Source organism: Pinus tabuliformis, chromosome X (genome assembly GCF_031772625.1).
Source record: "Pinus tabuliformis cultivar Carrire ecotype Pingquan chromosome X, CPIR1, whole genome shotgun sequence".
NCBI lineage: Eukaryota > Viridiplantae > Streptophyta > Pinopsida > Pinales > Pinaceae > Pinus > Pinus tabuliformis.
The window spans coordinates 1,071,559,126-1,071,584,369 of NC_142308.1; the positions used below are offsets into that span (position 1 = coordinate 1,071,559,126).

Here is a 25,244-nt window from a genome sequence, read left to right on the forward strand (position 1 = left end):
AAGATCAGATGAAGGTGTAGGAGCATGTTGGAGAGAATGTCTAGGAGAGGATTCCTAGGTAAGGTGAGGGTCACGTCTTTAAGGAAAAGTAGGCCCAATAGTAACCCCCCTCCCCCCCCCCCCCCCCAAATGATCCATAAAAGTTATAGGAGAACAAGGAGTTGAGGAGGAAAAAGAGGAAGGAAGATCAGAGTTATGTAAAGGAACATTGCACATAGTCAGATGAATACCTTGAACATCATTCTATAGAAAATGATATGAAGCCTCCTGCCTATGTCGTCCATGCCCAAATGAATGTCCAAGACCTCCAAAATGAGTAGAATGGGAATACATTTTCCATGGGCATCTATCCGTGAGGTGTCACATGAGGTGCAAACTTAGACAACGAAAAGGAATGCCCTAATAGTCCAGTTGTTGTTTAATATTAATCAACCCCCATTCCAAATCTATGTTTTTGGGGAGACCACTCGAAAGATTTACCTTGACCAAATCTAGGCCAATCGTTTGTCCCAAGCACCCAAATTTCAAGGATCCAAATACATGAAATGACCAATCAAATTCCAATCCCTTCAAAAGCTTAATGGATCTAAAATTCTAGCAGCAAACGGGGAAGTTTCACCCAAATCAGATTGTTTCGAGGAGTGTCCAAGAGTGGGTTAAAACCAATATACCAATGGTTGAGTAGAAGGAAGTTGCGCCCTCACACCCACAAAATCTATAGAATACGAGTTGTGTTGTCCTGATGGAGGAAATGAAAACTGAACCAAGAATTAAGTAACACACTGACCTTAGGGAGTAGCCAAGAATGGGTGACAATTTTAGTTTCACCCATTCCTGCATATTGGCTTCTGTTAATTTTGCAAAGGCCCAATGACCCAGCAGTGCCCTCTTTTGAAGACTAACCACCTGATCCCATAGAACATCATGCCCAAAACTCAAGTGTTTATTCGCGTTGTGATTTTAATTGTTTTTCTATGTTTCTTACGGAATCAACGTCCTCATGGAGCCTGGTCTAATAGTCTATTTGCATGTTCCAATCCATCCTGAGCATGTGAATATTGATATGATGCCAATTATCCCCATGCAGGCTTGATCTTCCCAACTGACCAAATGGTGTGTGAGATTTTGAATATGCTAGCTCAGCCTCTAGTGTGGCATTAATGAGAGACTCAGGGTCAGAAATCTTAGCGCCTAGGTCAAACATCCTTCAATATAGTACACTCATTAACCCGATCAATTAGGAGATCCCACCTATCGAACAGGGAAATATCATCTAATCTGACCCAATTCCAACAATTGTAGATGACAACCCAAAATGCCACTGACCCGATCAGGAAACAACAATGCTCCGAAGGAAAACCTTTAAATGAGATAAACGATCACATACAACCACAATTAAGAAAATATTCTATTGTGAACAACGAGGGTAATATAAAATACCACTCGAGAATAAGAGTTAGAGATGTACACCATCACTCCAAAGAGAAAGAATATTGTGTATTTATATAAACTTATTTTTTTTCTCAAAACTTTTTCCAGTGAAAAAAACTAGTGTAGCAGAGAATTTTGGAAAATCCAAGATACTTTTGACTTTTCGCTGAAAATACATGGAGTTAAATCAAAATTCTTAAACGACAAGATGATTCGAAAAAACTCAACCTGTATTGTAAAATTTTCCTATGGCTATAACTAAAAAGGAGATCACAAATCAAATGAAATTGAATGTATTTAAAAACCAAAAATAAAGATTCAAAAACCAAAGAATATCACAAATCAAATGTGTTTAAAAATCAAAAATTAGAAATTTAAAAATCTTAAGATCAGCAAAACAATCAAACTAGAAGTTAAACAAAATTCTAACCTCACTATAGCGATATTCGTATAGAAAAGAAAACATCACATATTATAGAAGCCTTACAGATCATTTGTGAAAAAGACATGTTAATAAAACTTCACAGATTACGAAGACAATATATATAAGATACAAAATATAAAAGTGATTTTTATTATTAATAATGTTTTTTTGAGATAGCCTAAGTTTATTATTATTATTAATATTTTTTTTTAACCACCCTGAATTTAAATGGGATTAGTCTTCATGGAAAAACGATCTACCATCAATGACATATTGTCATTAAATTAAATTTATGTTAATTACAAACTCACACATAATCCATGTCAATTTATGTTAATTACAAATTCACACATCAAGACATGCCGTATGAACAAAATCATGGTTTTTAAATGTATAGAATTTAATCCACAAAAATGACAAATGAGTGTTGACCATGAGTTGTGGGGAAGAAGTTGGGTTTTGTTTTCATACTCATTCGAGTCCAAGCATGAAAGAGACAACTACTACTAAGTTATTGATCGGATTGCAACCTACAAAATTATTCCATAGACAAGTGGATTATTTATAAGTTATTCCATAAACAAAGTTATTCCATTGACAAGTGGATTATTCCATAGACAAGTGGATGATTTAGAATGTGTAGACAAATGTAGGAAAAATCGTAATGTCCTTATTGCGATTTTTTAAACTTTCTAGTACATGACTCTATGTTTTCCATATTAAAAACAAACAACATACACTTTCAAGCAACCATCAAACTTATGTTGACTAAACGCTAAAAAATAAGTCTAGACTTATCTTGACCAACTGCATATTGGAAGGCTAAGAGTGCTTTGTGATTGGTGGTAATGAATCTGAGATGAAACGGTCAAGAGAGCTTCAAGAGCATCAAACTAGTTCCTGAGTGATCCATAAGTTTCAGAACAGGAAGAAAACTTAGTTTAGAATGAGTTTCAATTTTAAATATGATTTTTGTGTGTGAAACACATTAAATTTCCAAATTATCAAACAACAATTAAACATAACATGCTAGACATAACACAACATACTGTCGAAGTTTAAAATTTATAACACATAATAATTTAATGTAATTGTAGTAAAGATGAACCTAATTCAAACCATGAGAGCCACACTTCGTTTTATATCCAGTGGAGGATAAGGTCAGTTAAATAATCATTTCTGTAATTTGAAATTTTGACATTAAACTTAAAGATGTTACTGTTAAGGCTGGCATATTTTTGTTTTCCTTTCTTATATTAATGATGAAATTTTTAGTATATATATATATATATATATATATATAAACATGTAATTAATAAAAAATAAAATAACAATTATAAAATAATAAATAATATCATGAATTATGAAATGGATTATTAAATAATAAATAATATCATGAATTATGAAATGGATCATGAATGTATAGCTAAATTACAAAAAAAATTGTATAATATCATGAATTATGAAATGGATGGTGAATGTGTTCTTGGTCATGTCTTGATAGAACTCAAAACAGATTTTGCCTCTGCACAAACTCATATGTTGGAGGCGGCTGTGAGGAACTTTCAGTAATTATATCTCAGTCAAAGTCTTCCAACTTCTTGACCGGGGTTATCTATCCTTTATTTGTCACCATAAAGAGGCAAACAACTTACTAACCTATCCACTTGTGTCAACTCAGTCAGTTCGCAGAAATCTTGGTAGATCTGTGGGTATGGAATGAAGCTGATTTATTCACAATGAAAACAATGAATCTGTACTGGCCTGGACTTAGTTTCTTAGTCACAATGAAAACAATGAATCTGTAATGGTGTGGATTTAGTTTCTATGGAGTTGTGAAGTTATTGAATAACATTGACTATGATTGTCACAAAAAAAATTCAACAAAAACGATTATGGAAAACTTGTTAGTGCACCTTGACTTGGTTTTATGAGGTGGTAAATTTATTGACTAATTTTGATTTGTCATGGTCACAAGTGAACAAAAAAATAATATATATATATATATATATATATATATATATATAACATGAATTATTGATTTATTGGCGTGTTTGTGTTACTTGTTCATCAAAATCGATATAATTTCTCACAAAGACGTAAAGAAAGAAAAAAAAAAAACGGGTATATAAGTTATAGGGTACGGAGTCTTAAAATTATTGCTTCATTCACTTATCAATATAATTCAAATCATATATTCTTTATAAAGAATATGCTTGGAAACTAAAAAAAATGGTTGGTATATGGTCTTTTGGGTCTAGGGTTGAGCCTAGAACGTAACAAGTATTGATCATTATACTGATCATCCATAATGAGAAAAGTGGTTATATAGTCATAAAGCTAGTAAATAATAATTGATTTAGCACGGTAATAATTTCTGTATAATTTTTTTAATTATTTATAAGGAAACATTTATATAAAATTGGGGTAGTCTAGCAAATAAATTTAATCAGAAAAGTGGTTATATAGTTATAAAGCTAATAAATAATAATTATTTATCAATATAATTTTTTATAATTTTTTCAATTATTTATAAGGAAAAAATTATATGAAATTGCGGTAGTGTAACTAATAAACAAAATGATTTTTTTTCATGACTTTTTTGTAGGTAATTTTAAACAAAGCAGAAATTTTAAAAAATTTGAGTTTAAGTTGTTTAATCTGTGGAATTCTAGTGCCCCTGGGGTTTTTCATGCTGCCAAATCTATTTATGCATTCAAAAATGTATTTTAAACAACAAAAATCACAATCTTGTTTAAAATTGTATTGTCATGAAAAAGTATGTTTCTTCTATAAGTTAAACGACGCCTATAAAATTGTTGAAATTAAATAATTATTGTTGGATATTTCCGGAATAACACAGTGTAATATTTGTGATCCGTCAAAAGTTTCAGATTGGATATTTCCAAAATAGCAGTGCGTAATATTTGTGATCCTCCAAAGTTTCGGATGGTAACTCCATCCATCCTCAGTGTCACGCCCCTACACCTGCGGTATTCTTCCAACCGCTTATAGCAAGGTGCAGCACCACTGAACACTTTCTTTTCACCAATACTTATGTTCGTGGACTACGCCTACTTTCACTTTAACATTACTTAGCTTGTGTTTCGCAACCAAGTAAACATACATTTATCCTTTATACCAATGAAGCCCATACTCATTCATTATCCATAGCAATTATAACAAGAACAACAACAATTGCAACAGTATAAAGGGGAGGGGCAACTCCCCGTAATGTGAGTCTGCCCGAATCAATATATTATATAATCATCATTTTTACAATGTACAGACTAAGTCCTTGGGAAACCCCAAATTTACACTTAGCCAAATTTTCACAACTTCGGCAAACTTGGTTGCCCAGCTTGTCGGCACCTCCGCACAGTCACTGCACGACTCTCCAACCCGTCGTTCACCTCGTCGCACGTCTTCGCCGGTTCGCTCTTCGTTTGGTCGCAAACGCCCAAACCATGTATCCCTGCCCACACGCAGTCTCGCTTGCCAACTCTTGACAAACGCCCAAATCATGTGCACAACACGTAGTACCGCCTGCCCAACTCAACGATCTCTGGTTCCAACCTCTGTTTCACCTTCGTGCACACTTGCACGGTGGGCGGCTGCTCAGCCGAGTCACCAAGACACCCATGCCAAGTTGCCGCACAAACGCCTCGGCACAATCACCTCGGGCACGCCTTGCCCAACGTATCCACCTCTCCACCAAGAGTTCTTCAACAAGTGCGACCCACTAGAGGAGCGCATGAGCTATGCACTCATCCTCCTCAAAACTACGCACAAGTGAACCTACTCCAAGACAGAAGTAAGAAGTGCGAAGTTGGATGATGGAAATGAGCTCCATCGCACTCATGTATATACACTTCGCAAGTGTGGTGGTGGCTCGCCCAGCCGACCACCATATCTTCGTTTACACACCCCTTCGCAACGTTTAACGCCCACTTTCTAAGTCGGCCTGCCCGCCATCGCAAGTCGGCTTTAAGCCAAGCGTTCCATGCTCCAATCGCCATATAAGTGCGTCGCACTTCTATTATTGTCGCATAAACGTCGCAAGGTTTCGTCGCATTTTTTCCGCACGCCCGGTTCGTCGCACCCGCCCGTCGCACTATCGCACGCCCATCGCGCGCTCGTGCACGGTCACCCGGCGCCCAACCACACCGCAGCTCCGAGGACCTTACATCCTCCTCCACCTGAAATCATTGTCGTCCTCGACAACATACCATCCTGGTAGCCATCCACCAAGATCATCCATGATGTCAACTCCTCCACATACTGCAACTATCATTGCAACATATGTAGAACCACCGTCTCCACCATGTCTCGCCCCGCAACCATCTGTCACCAAGGTCACCATACCAAGGTATACACCTCATCGGTATGTCATACATCAGAGATCATCTCAATCCATGATCATCGATCACCCTGTCACAATCTCCACATGCTGCTCCACCATGGAAGGCTGGTCCCTCCATCCAAGCTACATGCCCACTGCAACATCCCGTGTCGACCTCATCATGTGTCATCATGTGAAATGCTGCCATGATACTCCAATACAATGCTAACACATATCTGTACATTGTCAACCCCCATGTCTGAACTAGTCGGATGGCCAGTCCAACTGTCACGCTCAATCATGAGAATGCACATCCTCATGCCACCATAAGTTGTTTCCCAAAACATCTTGTCACATCCTCAACTCGATCATGAATCCATCTCCATACAAGTGTAAACCATGCTCAGGTCCATGAAGTAGTCCTCATCTCATCTGCAACATGTTGTCCGAAGTAGTTGAGTCTCGGCTCAACCCATGCCCAAGCGTAGACACCAAGGCATCCTCATAGTTGTAACTCCATCACTCCAAAGTGTCTCATATCGATCCTCCACATCAAGTCACTCTTCCAAGCCATGCCCATACATGTACTTTGAAAGTATGCATCCCATACTACATCAAAGTCTCTTGACCTCAGCTCCCCAATGCATCAGATCCTCTAAGTCCACCATATATGAAGTCCCTAAAAGTCACAACAATCTCATGTCATCATGAGCTCCATAATCTGCTCACAAATCCATCCAAGTCCATGGCCTTGTTGTACAAGAGTGCACAACCTCTCCATCAACTCATAAGTAGTAAGTCTCCATGTCACACCAGCAAATCTACCTGCACAACATCTCTGCCTTGGCACTCCTCATTGGATGTCCATGACACCTCTACAAGTGCTCCCACACAATGTCCCTGCATAAGACTGCCATGCTCCATGCCTCCAACCTGATGTCCATGACTAAGTTCCCCATGTAGTCCAACCAAGTAGACCCATCACAACAATCGGTCATCCTCATCCAAGTCTGCAATCTTTGGTCTAGTGAACTCGGTCACCCAACCATATCATCATGTCATGAGTCCTTCCATCATAACTCCTCCACCAAAGTGTCCACCAAGACTATCTCTTGGTCTCGGCCATGAGAAGTCCACCCAAGCATCATCAAACCTGTGCCCTTTAATCTGTCCATGAGTCATGCCAGGCACTTAGCCAATTCTCCATGTGGCTAAAGCATGACCCAATCCTCCACAACGATCATCATGTTCCTCCCTTGTCAAGGGCTTTTGTACCTTCTACCATAAGGTCACAAACAACCCCAACAAGTCCTGCAACAATCAGCAATCCTTGTTTCTCCATACAAGGTCTCATCCTAGTCATCCATGGTAAGATCCTCCCTAGCATAGGCAAACTGGCTTTGCCTCTCCCTGCATACAGTCCATCCACCAAATGCCCAAATGAAACACAAGTACCAATACTTACTTCATCATCATGAGGCTCCCCCATATGAGTATCCTCATTCATCCATGTCCACAAACTGCACGATCCTGGTCCAACTTGATCATCCTCCATCGTTGTCATATCTGCAACATCTTCAAACATCACGACTTCCTCTTCCTTGTTAGCACAATCTGCAACTTCACCTTACCCCATTGTCCAACCAAGTTGAAGAAGTTCGTCTTCAACATTCTTTTCCAAGACTGCAAGTTTCTCTCGAATCCGGGGATTCTCTTCTTCCAACCGCTTCAACCTACACAAGGTAAGCAAGAGCTTCCCTTCACCTTCTCCCAAACTTGCCATGCCTTGTCGTTCAGCTTGGTCCAAGCACTAAGCTTCACCTCTGCTAAACCTGCTTCCACTGTCACGAGCAACCCTGCTCAAACCGAGTCTTGAAACTACCTTCAAATGCTTCAACACCTGAACCTGTTCAAGCCTTAATATCACCTGTCATAAATTGTCAAGCTTCTTCAACCCTGAATCAGCCTGCTCTGATACCACCTGTCACGCCCCTACACCTGCGGTAGTCTTCCAACTGCTTATAGCGAGGTGTGGCACCACCGAACACTTTCTTTTCACCAATACTTATGTTCATGGACTACGCCTACTTTCACTTTAACATTACTTAGCTTGTGTTTCGCAACCAAGTAAACATACATTTATCCTTTATACCAATGAAGCCCATACTCATTCGTTATCCATAGCAATTATAACAAGAACAACAACAATTGCAACAGTATAAAGGGGAGGGGCAACTCCCCATAATGTGAGTCTGCCCGAATCAATATATTATATAATCATCATTTTACAATCTACAGACTAAGTCCTTGGGAAACCCCAAATTTACGCTTAGCCAAATTTTCACAACTTCGGCAAACTCGGTTGCCCAGCTCGTCGGCACCTTCGCACGGTCGCCGCACGACTCTCCAACCCGTCGTTCACCTCGTCGCACGTCTTTGCCGGTTTGCTCTTCGTTTGGTCGCAAACACCCAAACCGTGTATCCCTGCCCACACACAGTCCCGCTTGCCAACTCTTGACAAACGCCCAAATCGTGTGCACAACACGTAGTACCGCCTTCCCAACTCAATGACTCCGGTTCCAATCTCCGTTTCAACTTCGTGCACACTTGCACGGTGGGCGGGCGCTCACCCGAGTCGCCAAGACACCCACGCCAAGTCGTCGCACAAACGCCTCCGCACAATCACCTCGGGCATGCCTTGCCCAACGCGTCCACCTCTCCACCAAGAGTTCTTCAACAAGTGCGACACACTAGAGGAGCGCATGAGCTATGCGCTCATCCTCCTCAAAACTGCGCACAAGTGAACCTACTCCAAGATAGAAGTAAGAAGTGCGAAGTTGGATGATGGAAATGAGCTCCATCGCACTCATGTATATACACTTCGCAAGTGTGGTGGTGGCTTGCCCAGCCGACCACCATATCTTCGTTTACACACCCCTTCGCAACGTTTAACGCCCACTTTCTAAGTCGGCATGCCTGCCATCGCAAGTCGGCTTTAAGCCAAGCGTTTCACGCTCCAATCGCCATATAAGTGTGTCACACTTCTATTATTGTCGCATAAATGTCGCAAGGTTTCGTCGCATTCTTTCCGCACGCCCGGTTCGTTGCACCCGCCCGTCACACTATCGCACAACCGTCGCGCGCTCGTGCACGGTCACTCGGCGCCCAACCGCACCGTAGCTCCGAGGACCTTACAATCAGGGACCAAAAAGAGCCTGGTGAGTAAACAAGTGTTGGAGATTTAATAGGAGAAAATGAACTATGTATTCATTAGATTAATTGTCCAAAAACAATAAATATTAATTATAAAATCTTAAGAAAAATCACTTTTAACCATTAAAATAATGATTAAATTAATAATTAATACTTATTAATTTTGAAAAATTAACGATATTGATTGAGAATAATTAGATAAAATATATATCCTATATTTTCACATTATAAAATATTTTAATTAAGATTATTTTATTTATTTCTATTTGAATAATTTTATTAAAATAATGTATTGTTTTATTTATAAATACATGTTATCATGTTTTATTATTATATTTTGTTTTTAGTAAATTTTTATTTTATTTTTATAAATTTTAGTAATTAAATTATTAATTGTTTTTTGTTCTATAAAATAAAAGACAGAGTATATTAATTTAATATTACATTTTATTATAATTTTATTTTTATTATTAAACAAACAATTCAATATTATAATATTTTTTTTCCTAATAATCACATTAAAAAAAATTTATCGACACATTTCAAACCAATCAGTGTGATTCATCATCAATACCTTATTTATGATTAATATTAATTCCTCATTATAACTAGATAATAAAATTGTATAATTATTTAAAAATTTATTAAAATTAAAAACAAATAAATATGTAAAATATAATTAAGTAAAATATGTGACATGCATGTTTTAGATTTTTTTTTTTTTAATTTAAAGCCATTAAAAAAATATTTTGAATAAAACTATCTCAACTACATTTATTTTAGTATTTTTATTAAAATAAATAATTAAAATAAATATAAATTTCATAAATTTTAGGTTTTTTATAATGTTAAAAAAATCATAGTTACATTTAAAAAATTTGAAGACATATTTTCCATTGAGATTATTCAAATTTATCTTATCTCATTAATCATTTTCCATAAGAATATTATATCATTAAACTTGTCAAAATAGATAGGCTATTATAATAAATTAATTTAAAAATATTTGAGTGATTCTCACCCACCATGTTTTATAAAAAAATAATTGATTAACCTTATCAAGATAATAGATTATTATAAAAAATAATTACAAAATATTTGGGTGCTTCATTCACTAATATTTTATAAGAAATAATTTATTATCCTTATCAAGATGGATGAACTATAATTAAGAAATTTCAAAGTGCTTCACTTACTCACTGTTTTATAAAAAATAAAGTAGGCTTATAATGTGGTTTTTTATAATTATATAGTATGTGAGTTTTTATTTATTTATTTTTATTATAGGAATTGAAAATTGGATCAAATTTGTATTAGGTTTTTGCTGTGTTGATTTTGATTATTATAGCTATTTAGTGTTAATTTTAACTATTTCCACTACAATTTTTATGTGAATCATAAGTTTTATTTTGATAGCTACCATTATAACACTTCAGGGTCAATTCTAATCACCACCGCTATAACCATAGGTGAGCTATGCATGCCTCATACATGGCACAAGTAAATCAGGGGAAATTTGAACCTTTCATCACATACTTTACATAATACTTCACATAGTGGCCATCGTCAACTAATTTGCCCCTTTGGGAGTTAGGTGTACTTTTTTCCATCTTATCATTTATAAGTGTTTATATGTATTTTGTAGTTTTTCAATTTGTTAAGGTCCAACCCTAACCCCTTTATTTATGTAATAAGCCTAATGGGCTGAGCTAGAGTCATAGTTAGGTAGAGAGTCAATAAAGCCCGTATTAATAATTGTAAGTGGTTGACCCACCTTAAAGAAAAGGGACCACAATTAGTTGTAAATGGGCCATAGTTAATAAATAAAATGGCTAACTCGTGTTACACTGGGGACCACTAGTAGTTAGGGTTTTGGATGACATTTTGCTATAAATAGTTTTAGTTGGTAAGGGAAAGATCATTGAGTCTTATTGTAATTGAGCTCTGCTCTATTGGAGGTTTCCCCCTCAAAGAGGCAAGTGAACATCGAATCTATTTCTAAATAATAAAATACTTTGCAGTTTTTCTCATTTCATGTGATAATTTTGTGTTTTGGGCTATATTTCTTCGTATGTTTGGTGTTCTAGATTTGGAACTGCACACCTCCCCCTTAGGATGGCACTCAATATTTTTATAAACTTACCATAGGCTCAAGAAGGGATTTTTTTGGGATGGCCTTAAATATTATATTCATTCGTTTGTGGAAGAATGTTTGGTTTTCCAACAAAATAAAGTTGAGACAATTAAGACACCGATTCTGTTACAACCTTTAGTTATTCCAAGTCAGTGTTGGGAGGAGGTCTCAATTGATTTTATTAGAGGTTTACCCAAGTCCGAAGGAAAGAGTGCCAACATGGTGGTAGTTGATAGACTTACCAAATATGCACACTTTTCTGCATTGTCTCATCCTTTTAAAGTCATTATAGTTGCTACTACATTTATGGAAACAATTAAAAAGCTACATGGAAATCCAAATATTATTGTAAGTGACAGAGATCCCATTTCCACTGCAAATTTTTGGACAAAATTATTTTCTTGTCTTGGTACTCAATTAGGTCATAGCTCATATTATCATCCTCAATCTGACGGGCAAACTAAGATAGTGAACAAATATTTGGAAGGATATATTCGTTGCTTTATATATGATAAACAAACACAATGGGTGAAGTAGTTACCTCTGGCTGAATGGTGTTATAACACTTCCTTTCATACTGTAGAAAAAATGACACCATTTATGGAACTTTATGAATATCATCCACCATCCATCACATCATATTTAAGAGAAAATTGTAAGGTTCAAGCACTCGTATATCACATCGAGCATCAGCAACAAGTTCTCCAACTCTTAAAGGATAACCTCACTCTAGCGCAAAAACGAATGAAACAACAAGCATATCAACATCGAAGTGAAAGAAGTTTTGATGTATGTGACTGGGTGTTTTTAAGGATACAACCATACAAACAAATGTCCCTCAAGCAAGCTAAGAAGGACAATAAATTATCACCCAAGTATTATGGTCCTTACAAAGTGTTGCAAAATATTGGTACTATGGCATACAAATTGGAGTTACCTTCATCTTCCTTAGTACACCCAATTTTCCATGTTTCATGCTTAAAGAAGGTTATTGATGACAAACTCCCAGTTCAAACAGTATTACCAGAACTTGACAAAGAATGGAAAATCATATTGGAGCCTGAAGGATTCATGAAAGCAAAAACCGGATAGTTACGGAATCAATCAATTTCATAGTACCTCATTAAGTGGAAGAACTTACCTATTGAAGATTCCACATGGGAGTATGAGAATTTTATACAGAAGCATCCATAGCTACTCAAGCGTTGAGGATGACATTTTTTTGAAGGATAGGGGCATGTTAGATGCCTATAATACTAGTGTATCTCCATTATTGCTATTATTAGTGTAGCCCCCATATTGTTACTATTAGTATAACCCCCATATTGTTATTGTTGTGCCCCATAGAAGCCCAATATTGTTATTGTTGTGCCCTTACATTATTATTGTTATGTAGGATCTGATTATATTGCTACCCCTTAGACTCCTATATATACCAAGGAGGTATTTTCATTTGTATCATCCAAGAATTTTCATTTATGTGATGTAAAGGAGGTTTCCCCTCGAAGAGGCTAATTCTCAAATATTTGATCTATCTTTTCTTCGGTTTTGTGATCTAGTTGCATAACATCTTAGTTGTAACTTATTTGAAATTTTCTTATCATATGTGCACTTTGATACGATGTAATACGATTATTGTTTCATTTTGTATGTTGTAATATTAGATATATAATAGATAAATTAATTATTACATGAAATAAATAATAACTTTTCATTCTAAATGTTTTTTTGTTGCAAAATAAGGATCTTCCTTGATCCTCATCACATAGATCTAGATCACATTGGGTCTGATGCTGAGATGGCAGATGATGCTCATGATAACATTTATACAAATGAAAATGAGGTTGATGTTGATCCAAATGACGATGATGATGATCATGACGATTATGATCACGATGGTGATGATGATGATGAGCCAATTGTTGGTACCTGTCAGTGACATTCATGATCATATAGACTACATCATGTGTCACTTTTTATATATTGTTATGATGTCGATTTTCATTGTTACTATCATATATATCATTTTCACGTCCTCCCGTAGCATATTATTAAGTTGTATCTTTTTGACATGTATCATTTTCACATGCCATTGATCTACTAGTAGATGTGAATTTCACTTGTTTTAGTTATATATGATGATGATCTTATCAGTATTGACTAGCCAATTTTTGTATATTGAAATTGGATGATGATTTGGATGCATATTTATTACGTATGATGGTTTTTATTTACTGCTCATGATGGATGTTGTCAAATCCACTTAAATTATAGATATTGGACTCACATGTTTTAATTATAGATGATGATCATGTTACAATAATTATCTTGTTATTTTATATATACTCGATGTTGTAGATTCTATTTTGAAGGAGATTTTATAAGTATAATGATGTTAATTTGTATAGATGTCTATTTCCCTAAAAATTGTTTATAATTGTTATCTTATAAAATATTTCAAATGCATTCATATGAATTATTGTATAATCATATAACTTATTTAAGGGACATGATATATTTAACTAATTAAATTGAAATAAAACATATCAATTTAACTGTATCCAAAACAATAATCATTTTATGAAGAAAAAAAACAACAATGGAAGAAAAATTGGAAGCTACACTAGAAGAAAAACAAAAAGCAAAATTGGAAGCAAAATAGGAAGCAAAACTAGAAGCCAAATCAAAAGTCAAGCTAGAAGCAAATCCTGACGCTATTCCTGACGCTTGGAAGCAAAAAAGGAAGCAACAATGGAAGCCAAATTGGAAGAAAATTTTGAAGCCACACTAGAAGCAAAAATAGGAGAAAAGTGAGAAGCAGAACTAGACACAAAACTCAAATCCAAAAAAGATGTCAAATTGGAAGTAATTCCTAGCGCTAAGCATTATTCTCATCTCTATTCCCAATGCTCTTTCCGATGATATTCCCAGTGCTATTTCTGGGGTTATTTCTGGGTGCAATTTCTAATGAAATTTCCAAGACAATTTACAGCTGAATACTTGGCACTATTTTTGGCGCTATTTCTGACGTTATTTCGGGCGCCATTCCTAGTGTTGTTCCAGGCGTTATTTCCGACTTTATTTCCAGTGTTAAATCTAGCACTGTAAGATCCCATACCTTAAAATTTTTAGTAGATCTAGTTCTAATTAACATTAGCTTTCACCCAAAATGAGAAAACATAAGGGATCTGGAACTACAACCATTTTATTTAATTAATTAATACAAATAATACATGGCATAATAATTAACATCATAAACCCTCGCCAATGGCATGTGAGGTTTCTCATCAAATGAAAAATCACAACACTAAAGCACAATCATAGATCCTAAATGGATCCACCAAACAAATTATTCCCATGACGTTTTCATCCCTAGGATCAACTAGAATTGGCCTTGCCAAGTTCTCAACAAAGGCAAAATAGATAAATAACTAAGGATGATCTCAATGTCTACCTCCCATCCCCTTTTATAGGCTTGATGGACTCTCCACAAGCTCTATTTTATTATTTTCCATCAAAAAATGAAGGGGAATACCATGGGAAGGTACCATGGGTAAATACCACGGTAAATACCATGGGTAGATTCTGTCTATTTTGACCATGTCCAGAAAATGGAATATTGCAAATCCTCCCACCCAAAGATTGCTTGCCCTCAAGCAATCTATTTTTATCCACACGGAAGCATCTGAACATTAATACCAGGATCCCCTACAACCCAGTGTGTTATTTTATGCCTCCATGTTAAATGGTCCTGAATGGATTCTTCGATACCTGGATCCCAAACAATCCCTCGGCCAATCCTTCCCTCGATATATTCACCTAGATCCCAAACAATCCTCTATCCAATTCTGCCCCCAATGGATTCTTCTAGATCCCATTGCCACCTAAGTTCTAAGAAATGTGGGTTATGATACCATCTCAACCTTCCACCACTTCCTGTGCCAAAGGGCCCAAGCTACAATATGTTCTTGGCTGTGAGTATCCTCCTAGGAATCAACCCATTAATAGAGTACCAACTCATCATCTCTTTCCAATTCATGCCTTGGGAAGGATGAATACTTGCAAATATACTATGTTGATGGTGCTCGATGCTCAACTCATGTTGCTCCACTCAGTCACCCAACATGATGCATTTGGAGAACTCTTCCCCACTCTTCCCAATGTATAAAGGTGGGTTGGTAGTGTTGCAAGCCTTATCTATGTACTCTTGTAGAGGGTTGCTCTAGAACTCCCAACTGTACTCCTCTTGCTTCCTTGTGAGGGACTTGAGTCGTTCCTCAACACTAGATAGCTTGGTCATTGATTCGGCACATACCCTTATGAGCTCCTCAATTTTTCTATTCTCTTGTAAGACAATGTCTCAGACTGTCTAGACTCTCTACTTCAACATCATAATATTTGTCTTGAAATGCAGGATCCTCTCTCGAAAGTCCTCTACTTGAAATTTTGGTTCACTGTTGAATGTCTTTGTATTTGTCTACACCAGATGCCCCACGACCACAAATTCATCTTGAACCTTTGACTGACCCTCCAGAAATGGCGCATCCTGCATACTATATTTTTCATGCTTCCCCGCATGATCATGCTCATCATTGGTGGGCTCCAGTATTGTAGCAATAATGTTACAACTCCTGGAGCTTCCTATCTCTAATTTTATCAACCCGGTAGTTCGTACAAACTTGGAAGCGACGGTGCGGTATGCACAAGTACTAGCTCTTGTCGCAGCTGCCACTTGGTCAGCTGGCACAAGTCCGCTAGGGCTCAAGCCAACTTCTATAGGCTCACAGAAGAAGCTTTATGAATGATGGATGAAAGCTAACTCAAAGGAGACTAGTCTAATTGCAGAAAGTAACTGAAAGCCTAATAAAGCATGAAAACCCTAGTAAACCCTAATTTAACTAGCTAGACCCTAACTATGCAAAACTGTGAATGAAACAACTACCAATAATTCCATTACTTGCAGTGAACTGAAATACATGCATCTAAGCTACTTGCATCTGAAAAGACATGTTTTTGTATTTTTTCGTTAAGTGGTTGGATTTATTGTGATGATGCTTTTGATTAGGGTTTGGTTGTGCAGGAGCGGTTGGAATGGAAGGAAAGCATGGGCAAGGTCAAGATGGCTAAGGGAGGTCCCAGAGGGTCTCCGGCATCAGTCCACAGAAGCCTACCACGTTCGGATGCTCAGCAACCGAGTTTGCAGGTTTCTACAGGAAGTCTGCAGGGGATCCTACAGGAAACTCAGGGGTTTCTACAGGAAGTCTGTGCAATTCTACAGGATGTTTGGCCATGGAAGTTTTGGGAGATGGTGGAGTGTTGGAGTAGTGTGGAAGGATAGGTGAGATGGAGATGGAGCTGGTGATGGCTCAGGAGCAGAGAAATCAGATGGAGGAAGAGTGCATGCAGTGGTTTGATGGTTGGAAGGATGGGATCAACGAAAGTTTGAGTAAATGGAGCTAAGTGATTAATGGATGAGTTGGAGGGTAAATGGGTTGGACAGAGGCTGAGTAGGTGGATTGAGGAGAGATCAAGAAGAAGAAAAAGGAAGTAGAAGGATATGGAGCAGTGTAAATGAAACAAATTGCTTATGAATGTCACCAAAAACAAGAACTCATTAACCTATGCTACCTATGATATAAAATCAATGAACAACAATGTAAATTGTGAAGGAAACTTGTGCATGGAAGTGAAATGAAGAAGTAATGCTTAAGATCAGAGTGCATGGATGGATCTGTGATTAAGGTAACTATGTTGCAGCTTGCATGAACGTAAGAAGACTGCGTTTTTTTGTGTGGTTGGTTATGGACTGCACCCCAATCTCCAAACAGAGATGGCAGTGAGGTCCTTTCAACCTTTTCTTGTAATTATGATGAATGCCAAACTTCCTATTCTAATCTAGACTACTGAAAGCACTTGATCCAATAAACTATCCTACTAAAACACAACGAGAAATTCGAATCAGCAAACTGCATTTTTCAGCGCATGTAAAGAAAATGAAATGAAATGTTGAAAGGAAAGTCAAGTAACAGTACAAGGAAGAGGAGGTCTATTGCTCTCAGGTTGGGCCCTAACCTGAGAGCTATAGCTCCCTTAAAAGCTCAGAATTAGATCCAAATCTGCTTGCCTTTATTCATGATAAAAAAGTCTAACATCATGCCAAAACTGGCTTACAAAAAGTCTAATTGGCTAACCGAATTGACTAACTAGCTACTATCTACTGGCTAACCCAAATGAGGCCCCAAGGCTTCTTATTTATACAATTTGAGGACCCAAGAGTCCTCCTAAAAGTTAGGGACTTGGCTGCCCAAGACTTGGAGTTAACAACAGTCCTACTTGACTTGCTTGGCTGCCCTTGTGCTGATTGATTCGGTGGCCCTTGAACTCCGAGATGATGGTGGAGAATTCGAGGTAAGGGCCCATAAATGAGGGGGACACCTTCCTACAAATCCTCTAGCTTGTTCTCCCACGAATTTGGCTGCCAAGTGCTCATTAAGACCTTCCATTTTGTCTCCAAGTTGACCAAAAAGGCTACACAAAGCACCCATTAGACTTGTTGGCATAATGACTAACCAAATTCACTCTATTAACATAAAAATAATCAAAAACATGCAATAAACAAATGAGAATGGTGGACTAAGCCAAATTAGGAGGTTGAATGAGCCCACATAATTGTACATTTTTTGGGCTCATCATCACCCCCCTACTGAAAGTGTTGCTCATCCTCTGAGCAACCAATCTCTCCTTATCTTTGATGGCCCTGGTGGCTTCCTTGGCTAGCATCTCGGCCGATTTCGCCTTTGGCTTCCCTCTTTTCAAACTTTCCTGTAGAAACTGTTCGTTGGCTTCCTGTAGAAATAGTCCTCTGTCTTCCTGTAGAAACAGTCTTTGTCTTCCTGTAGAAACGGTCTTCACTGTTTGGGTCTGCGCGGCTGAGGGTGCCTTCTTCTTGAACTGTGCTGCTAGGCATGGTGAGAATACCCGAGTGACAGTGTCACATTTTTCATCAGCATTCATCACTGCTTCATTGAGATCTTGATCTTGCCATGAATGTAGTTATGCCCATACTTCTAGCGCTGAGACTGAGGTTGTCCTCATTATTGCACCATTATTACATCATCATTGAGATCCTCACTGTTGCTTCTTAATCATATCCATGAAGTCTACCTGAAGGTTAGATCTCCATGTGTGTCTAAACTGTGATTGCAACCGTGGAATTCAGATACCCATTGAGAGATATCAATTTACTTTTTCAGATCTGTAGCTAGGATATCTGTTGCCTGTTCAAACAACATTAGAATACACATCTGATAAGTGGAAACATTAAGTTCACACACAGCCCAGATTTTTGTGGGTAGGTTACAACGTGCACCTAGCTGTGTTGGCCATGAACCTGTTGTGAGAACTTGCACGGCCAAAGTAGGCTCTTCGCTGATTTCATTGGATCCTTCCGACGGTTATCATCGACAAACAAAGAAATATATTCTGGTGACATTGTATTCAAATTCATAAAGAATTCAAATGATAAATTCAAAGCATTTTGGAAAGTTTTATCATTGCTAAATGCCATGCTAATAATGTTGTCATACTTATCAAGAAGGTGTTGCACAAAGCCAACTGAATCTTTCAGCGTCTTCCTCCCGCAGAGCTGTTCTCTGCCTTTCCTGTAGACGACATCCTGTAGAAACGCCTGTAGAGCGTGACAGGTGAGAATTTTTTTATGAAACGACAAAAATCTAAGGAATCAGGTAGAAATCTTGTAGAGCATCATTGGTTAATTGATCTGGAAGTGGTAGACATGCGCTTCAGTTGACTGCAGTTAAATAGAGGGCGGTGAGAGTCAGCCAAGCATCATTTAATTTCAACGTGATTTTTGGTGAGGGAGTGAAGTGGCCAAGTGCACGTTGGCCCCATGCAACTGTTGTCTCCACTGCAGTGTTTAACTAGTTGTCCTCTGCTGTTAATCTCATCCATCAAGCACGCTGAAGTCTAACTGTCCATCACTACCCGTTTTCAATTTCCTTCCTAAGATGGCTGAGCGCACGTGTCTCATTCACCCACCAAGTGCTGTTGAACTGGATGAGGGTGGCCAGTTAGCTGGCCACCAATTTGTCTAAATCCAACCATCTCATTGTTCACGCAGTTCTCGAATTACATTCATGCAACAGAGAAATTAGTTTAGTCACGTACCTGCAAGTCGACTGGCTGCTGTGAAGCTTTTTGCTGCTGCATGCTTGGATTCCTTGGTTGCATGAGTGCGTGGCTGATGATTTTTGATTGCTTTTCCTTGTGCAGGTGCCCTCTGGCCGGATCTGAGCTGCATGCAATCGTTTCCACGTTCAACTCTGCCCGTTCAAGCTGCTTCTGCTGCATGGTCACAAAACCAGAACTTCTTTTTTCCATTTCTCCCAAACGGTAATCGGATTGATCTGAAACTCGGTGAGCATGTTCCTACCATCATTATGCATCTCCCATAGAAAATTTGTGATCAATGGATGCACGGATTTCAAGAAAAATGGAAAATGGCTGACGATTTCAGAGCTCGATTTCTCGGAAACCGTGCATCGGAATCAGTTGAAACTACTTGGGTAGGTTACCATCACTCACATGCATATCCCCATGAAACAGGTTTTGAAACGGATGCACGGTTATGGAGAAAATGCAAAAATGGCTGATGGTGGTTGAGGCTGATTTATTGGAAACCGTGCACCGGAATTGCACGAAACTGCTCGGGCATGTTGTCATAAACCTTGTACAATTCCCCATAAAACGGTTTGTCAAATAGATGCATGGTTTTCAAGTTATGGAAAAAACAAATTCTGCTCTATGTGTTTTTGCTTCAAGGCACTTTGCATTTTGGTTGCATGGGATGACAAAATGAATTTTGGTTGTGATGCAGGTATAGAGATGATGGAGGAGGAGTTGGAAGACTGCATGACGACTTTTGAACCCTTGAGGAAGCTACCATGTTCGCCAAACCACTTTTTGAAATGCATGCCTAGTTTCCCACAATTTCTACAGGAAGTTCCTATAGAAGCACAATGAGAAGCACAAGGAGGTGAAAAAATGATGGATGAAGGCAAGGGATGGACACACAAGTGCTTGTAGGCCTAATCAACAGATTCCCACCATCAGATTCACTTTTGAAATTGGATTTGGCTCGTCCAAAGGTTCTATAGGATGTTTCCTGTAGAAATACAGAGCTTCCTGTAGAAGGCACAAGAAAGAGTCCTTTGACCTTGATTTGAGTGCTCCTCCTGTCATGAAACTTCCTTCTTTAACCTGCAATGTCATTGCTGCAACATGAAATAATTCAATGGAGATTAGCTTTATTTTTCTTTTTCTTTTTTTTCTCTTTTTTTTTTGAAAAACAACTAGGGCGCCTCATGGAGGTTTTCACCTTAATTGCCTGCCCTGGGCGCCTCCAAGGGAGGTTTTCACCCAGAGATCTTATTCTCTTTTCTCTTTTTTTTCAACCCATTGACCACCTCATGGAGGTTTTCAATCAATGAGCCAATCTAAGGCGCCTCCGAGGAGGTTTTCACCTTAGATTTTTATTTTCATCTTATTTTCATTTTTTCTTTTTCTTTTTTGTCTTTTCTTTCTTTTTTCTTTTTTTTTCTACCCTACCCTACTTGAAAAACAAAATCATTCTCAAGTATAAGAAAACTTCCAATGGAGCCATGTGCACATCGAGATTAGAGAAAAAATGATGTGAAGGCTCGAAATACATGCTTGGATAGGTATCCAGATCTCAGAGACCAAATGATCTGGTTTTGAAGGGATCAAACGAAGTTGAGGAAGAAAGTACTGCTGCAACTTAGTGACCTTCTGAAACCATATCTCAATATAGCTTTGATATCCTTGGTCATCTTGCTGATTTGGATCATTCTTCATGTCACCTTCTATCATGACCTTCTGATCTTCCTCTTGTTGTTGATTTTTCTCTTGAATACATGGAAGATTTGATGGTAACCATGAGGAAGCTTTCTCGATCTCTGATTCTGATGTCTTCTCTTCATCAAGTGCAGCCCATGGTTCTTTGATCTCCTCTTTGGACTCTTCTTTTGCTTTTGGTCCTTCAATGTTGTCAATAGAATCTCTGCTTTGCAACACTCTTCCTGAGCTTTGGTGAAGATCATTGGGCTCAAGAGGAGTCATTTGCACATGTTGTGCCTCAGATTTGCAATGGGGTTGAGCTGCTCCATTGTATGGCTTTGGAAATGGTACGGGTAGTTGAGTGGAGGTGTGAAATTGAGATGGAGATGGATGGCATTGTGATTGGGTAGGCATTTGGGGTTGCCTTGGTGGAGGAGGAGGTGATGGTTGTGGATGAGCAGGTGGTGGAGGAAAATGAGCGGGATGAAAGTTGTACTGGGGCCTCCACTCCTGATAAGGTGCATTCCACTGAGGCTGTGTATGAGCATAAGAGTGAAATGAATGAGCAACTGGCTGGGCATAATATGGATCTGTGAAGGAACAAGGAGGATATGACCAAGGAGGAGGTGTAGACCAGGAAGGATGAGCAGGGGGACCCCAAGAAGACATGAAAGTGGCTTGATAGGGGTCATAATAGGTCTCGGGTGTCCATTGCAGTTCTTGTTGGTAAGATCTAGGTCCATATGGCCTCCTTTGGTTCATATAGTAGAGTGATTCAGTGGCTCCTTTGGCTCTTTGATATGTAGCTTTGATTCTGGGTAAGGAAGGGCACTGATATGTAGGATGGTATTCTTCACAGACAAAACACACTTCTATGGAGTACAATGGACATTCGTTCCTAGGATGCCTTCTAGTGCACCTAGGACAAAAAATGGCCAAAGCCCTCTTGGCTTCTTCTTGCTTCTTTTGGATCTGCAAGGTATCCAGTTGCATGGCAAGAAACTGCCTCATATCACTCTTGAAATCTTCCAGCTGATTTTCAAATTCATCTTTGGACAAGATGTTGCTCCCAACATTTCTACTTGTAGCCATTTGCTCCAGAGGAATGTTTTCTTCTTCTTCTCCCCTAGAGGTTCTTCAAATATGTCTTGATGTCCACCCAGGGGTTCTTCAATCACAGCCATCGAAGAAGAGAGAAGGCTGTGTGAAGCAGTGGGGGTGTTTTGCAATCATTTTTCTAACTTATCTCTACTCCTACAAGGCATGAAATGAAATCTTTTTGCTTGATTTTTGCTTTTTTTTTTCTACTTCTGCTTGCAAAAATGAAATAGATTGAACTGCAACTAACTATCTTGTTGAAATGAAAATGCGGAATTGAAATGAAAGCAGGAAAGGACTAATATATTTTGCTCAAATGAAATTGCAGGAATGAAATGCTAGTCTACGATTGCAGAATTGAAATGCTAATCTATGAAAGCGAGAAATGCTAATCTATGAAATCGGGAAATGCTAATCTACTTTTGCATAGACGAAATTGCATAATGGAAATGAAATAAACTACTTAGCAGAAGATTGTAGTGGAAAATAGAAGAAAAGCGACAATTACTAATACTCTGACGCTTCCCCGGCAACGGCGCCAAAAAGATGGTGGGCTCCAGTATTGTAGCAATAATGCTACAACTCCTGGAGCTTCCTATCTCTAATTTTATCAACCCGGTAGTTCGTACAAACTTGGAAGCGACGGTGCTGTATGCACAAGTACTAGCTCTTGTCGCAGCTGTCACTTGGTCAGCTGGCACAAGTCCGCTAGGGCTCAAGCCAACTTCTATAGGCTCACAGAAGAAGCTTTATGAATGATGGACGAAAGCTAACTCAAAGGAGACTAGTCTAATTGCAGAAAGTAACTGAAAGCCAATAAAGCATGAAAACCCTAGTAAACCCTAATTTAACTAGCTAGACCCTAACTATGCAAAACTGTGAATGAAACAACTACCAATAATGCCATTACTTGCAGTGAACTGAAATACATGCACCTAAGCTACTTGCATCTGAAAAGACATGTTTTTGTATTTTTTCGTTAAGTGGTTGGGTTTATTGTGATGATGCTTTTGATTAGGGTTTGGTTGTGTAGGAGCGGTTGGAATGGAAGGAAAGCATGGGGAAGGTTAGGATGGCTAAGGGAGGTCCCAGAGGGTCTCCAGCAACAGTCCACAGAAGCATACCATGTTCGGATGCTCAGCAACCGAGTTTGCAGGTTTCTACAGGAAGTCTACAGGGGATCCTACAGGAAACTCAGGGGTTTCTACAGGAAGTCTGTGCAATTCTACAGGATGTTTGGCCGTGGAAGTTTTGGGAGATGGTGGAGTGTTGGAGTAGTGTGGAAGGATAGGTGAGATGGAGATGGAGCTGGTGATGGCTCAGGAGCAGAGAAATCAGATGGAGGAAGAGTGCATGCAGTGGTTTGATGGTTGGAAGGATGGGATCAACGAAAGTTTGAGTAAATGGAGCTAAGTGATTAATGGATGAGTTGGAGGGTAAATGGGTTGGACAGAGGCTGAGTAGGTGGATTGAGGAGAGATCAAGAAGAAGAAAAAGGAAGTAGAAGGATATGGAGCAGTGTAAATGAAACAAATTGCTTATGAATGTCACCAAAAACGAGAACTCATTAACCTATGCTACCTATGATATAAAATCAATGAACAACAATGTAAATTGTGAAGGAAACTCATGCATGGAAGTGAAATGAAGAAGTAATGCTTAAGATCAGAGTGCATGGATGGATCTGTGATTAAGGTAACTATGTTGCAGCTTGCATGAACATAAGAAGACTGTGTTTTTTTGTGTGGTTGGTTATGGACTGCACCCCAATCTCCAAACAGAGATGGCAGTGAGGTCCTTTCAACCTTTTCTTATAATTCTGATGAATTCCAAACTTCCTATTCTAATCTAGACTACTGAAAGCACTTGATCCAATAAACTATCCTACTAAAACACAACGAGAAATTCGAATCAGCAAACTGTATTTTTCAGTGCATGTAAAGAAAACGAAATGAAATGTTGAAAGGAAAGTCAAGTAACAGTACAAGGAAGAGGAGGTCTATTGCTCTCAGGTTGGGCCCTAACCTGAGAGCTATAGCTCCCTTAAAAGCTCAGAATTAGATCCAAATCTGCTTTCCTTTATTCATGATCAAAAAGTCTAACATCATGCCAAAACTGGCTTACAAAAAGACTAATTGGCTAACCGAATTGACTAACTAGCTACTATCTACTGGCTAACCCAAATGAGGCCCCAAGGCTTCTTATTTATACAATTTGAGGACCCAACAGTCCTCCTAAAAGTTAGGGATTTGGCTGCCCAAGACTTGGAGTTAACAGCAGTCCTACTTGACTTGCTTGGCTGCCCTTGTGCTGATTGATTCGGTGGCCCTTGAACTCCAAGCTGATGGTGGAGAATTCGAGGTAAGGGCCCATAAATGAGGGGGACACCTTCCTACAAATCCTCTAGCTTGTTCTCCCACGAATTTGGCTACCAAGTGCTCATTAAGACCTTCCATTTTGTCTCCAAGTTGACCAAAAAGGCTACACAAAGCACCCATTAGACTTGTTGGCATAATGACTAACCAAATTCACTCTATTAACATAAAAATAATCAAAAACATGCAATAAACAAATGAGAATGGTGGACTAAGCCAAATTAGGAGGTTGAATGAGCCCACATAATTGTACATTTTTGGGGCTCATCAATCATGTCGGCTTATTATTGTTGCCTCCTCATTTGTTTTCCTTGAATGTCTTCTTCCTGGCCTTCTCCACATATGGGGATA

At 38.4% G+C, this 25,244-nt stretch overlaps 1 protein-coding gene across 1 annotated transcript in view; it reads left to right on the top strand.

Annotated features, from left to right (window-relative positions):
- The first annotated feature begins 13,342 nt into the window (after positions 1-13,342).
- Positions 13,343-25,244, top strand: part of LOC149143530 (uncharacterized) — a 55,709-nt gene continuing 43,807 nt past the window's right edge. Inside the window, exon 1 of the mRNA XM_089451862.1 lies at positions 13,343-13,475. Within this exon, the coding sequence (XP_089307988.1) occupies positions 13,343-13,475 (133 nt within the window). The remainder of the gene's footprint in view (positions 13,476-25,244) is intronic.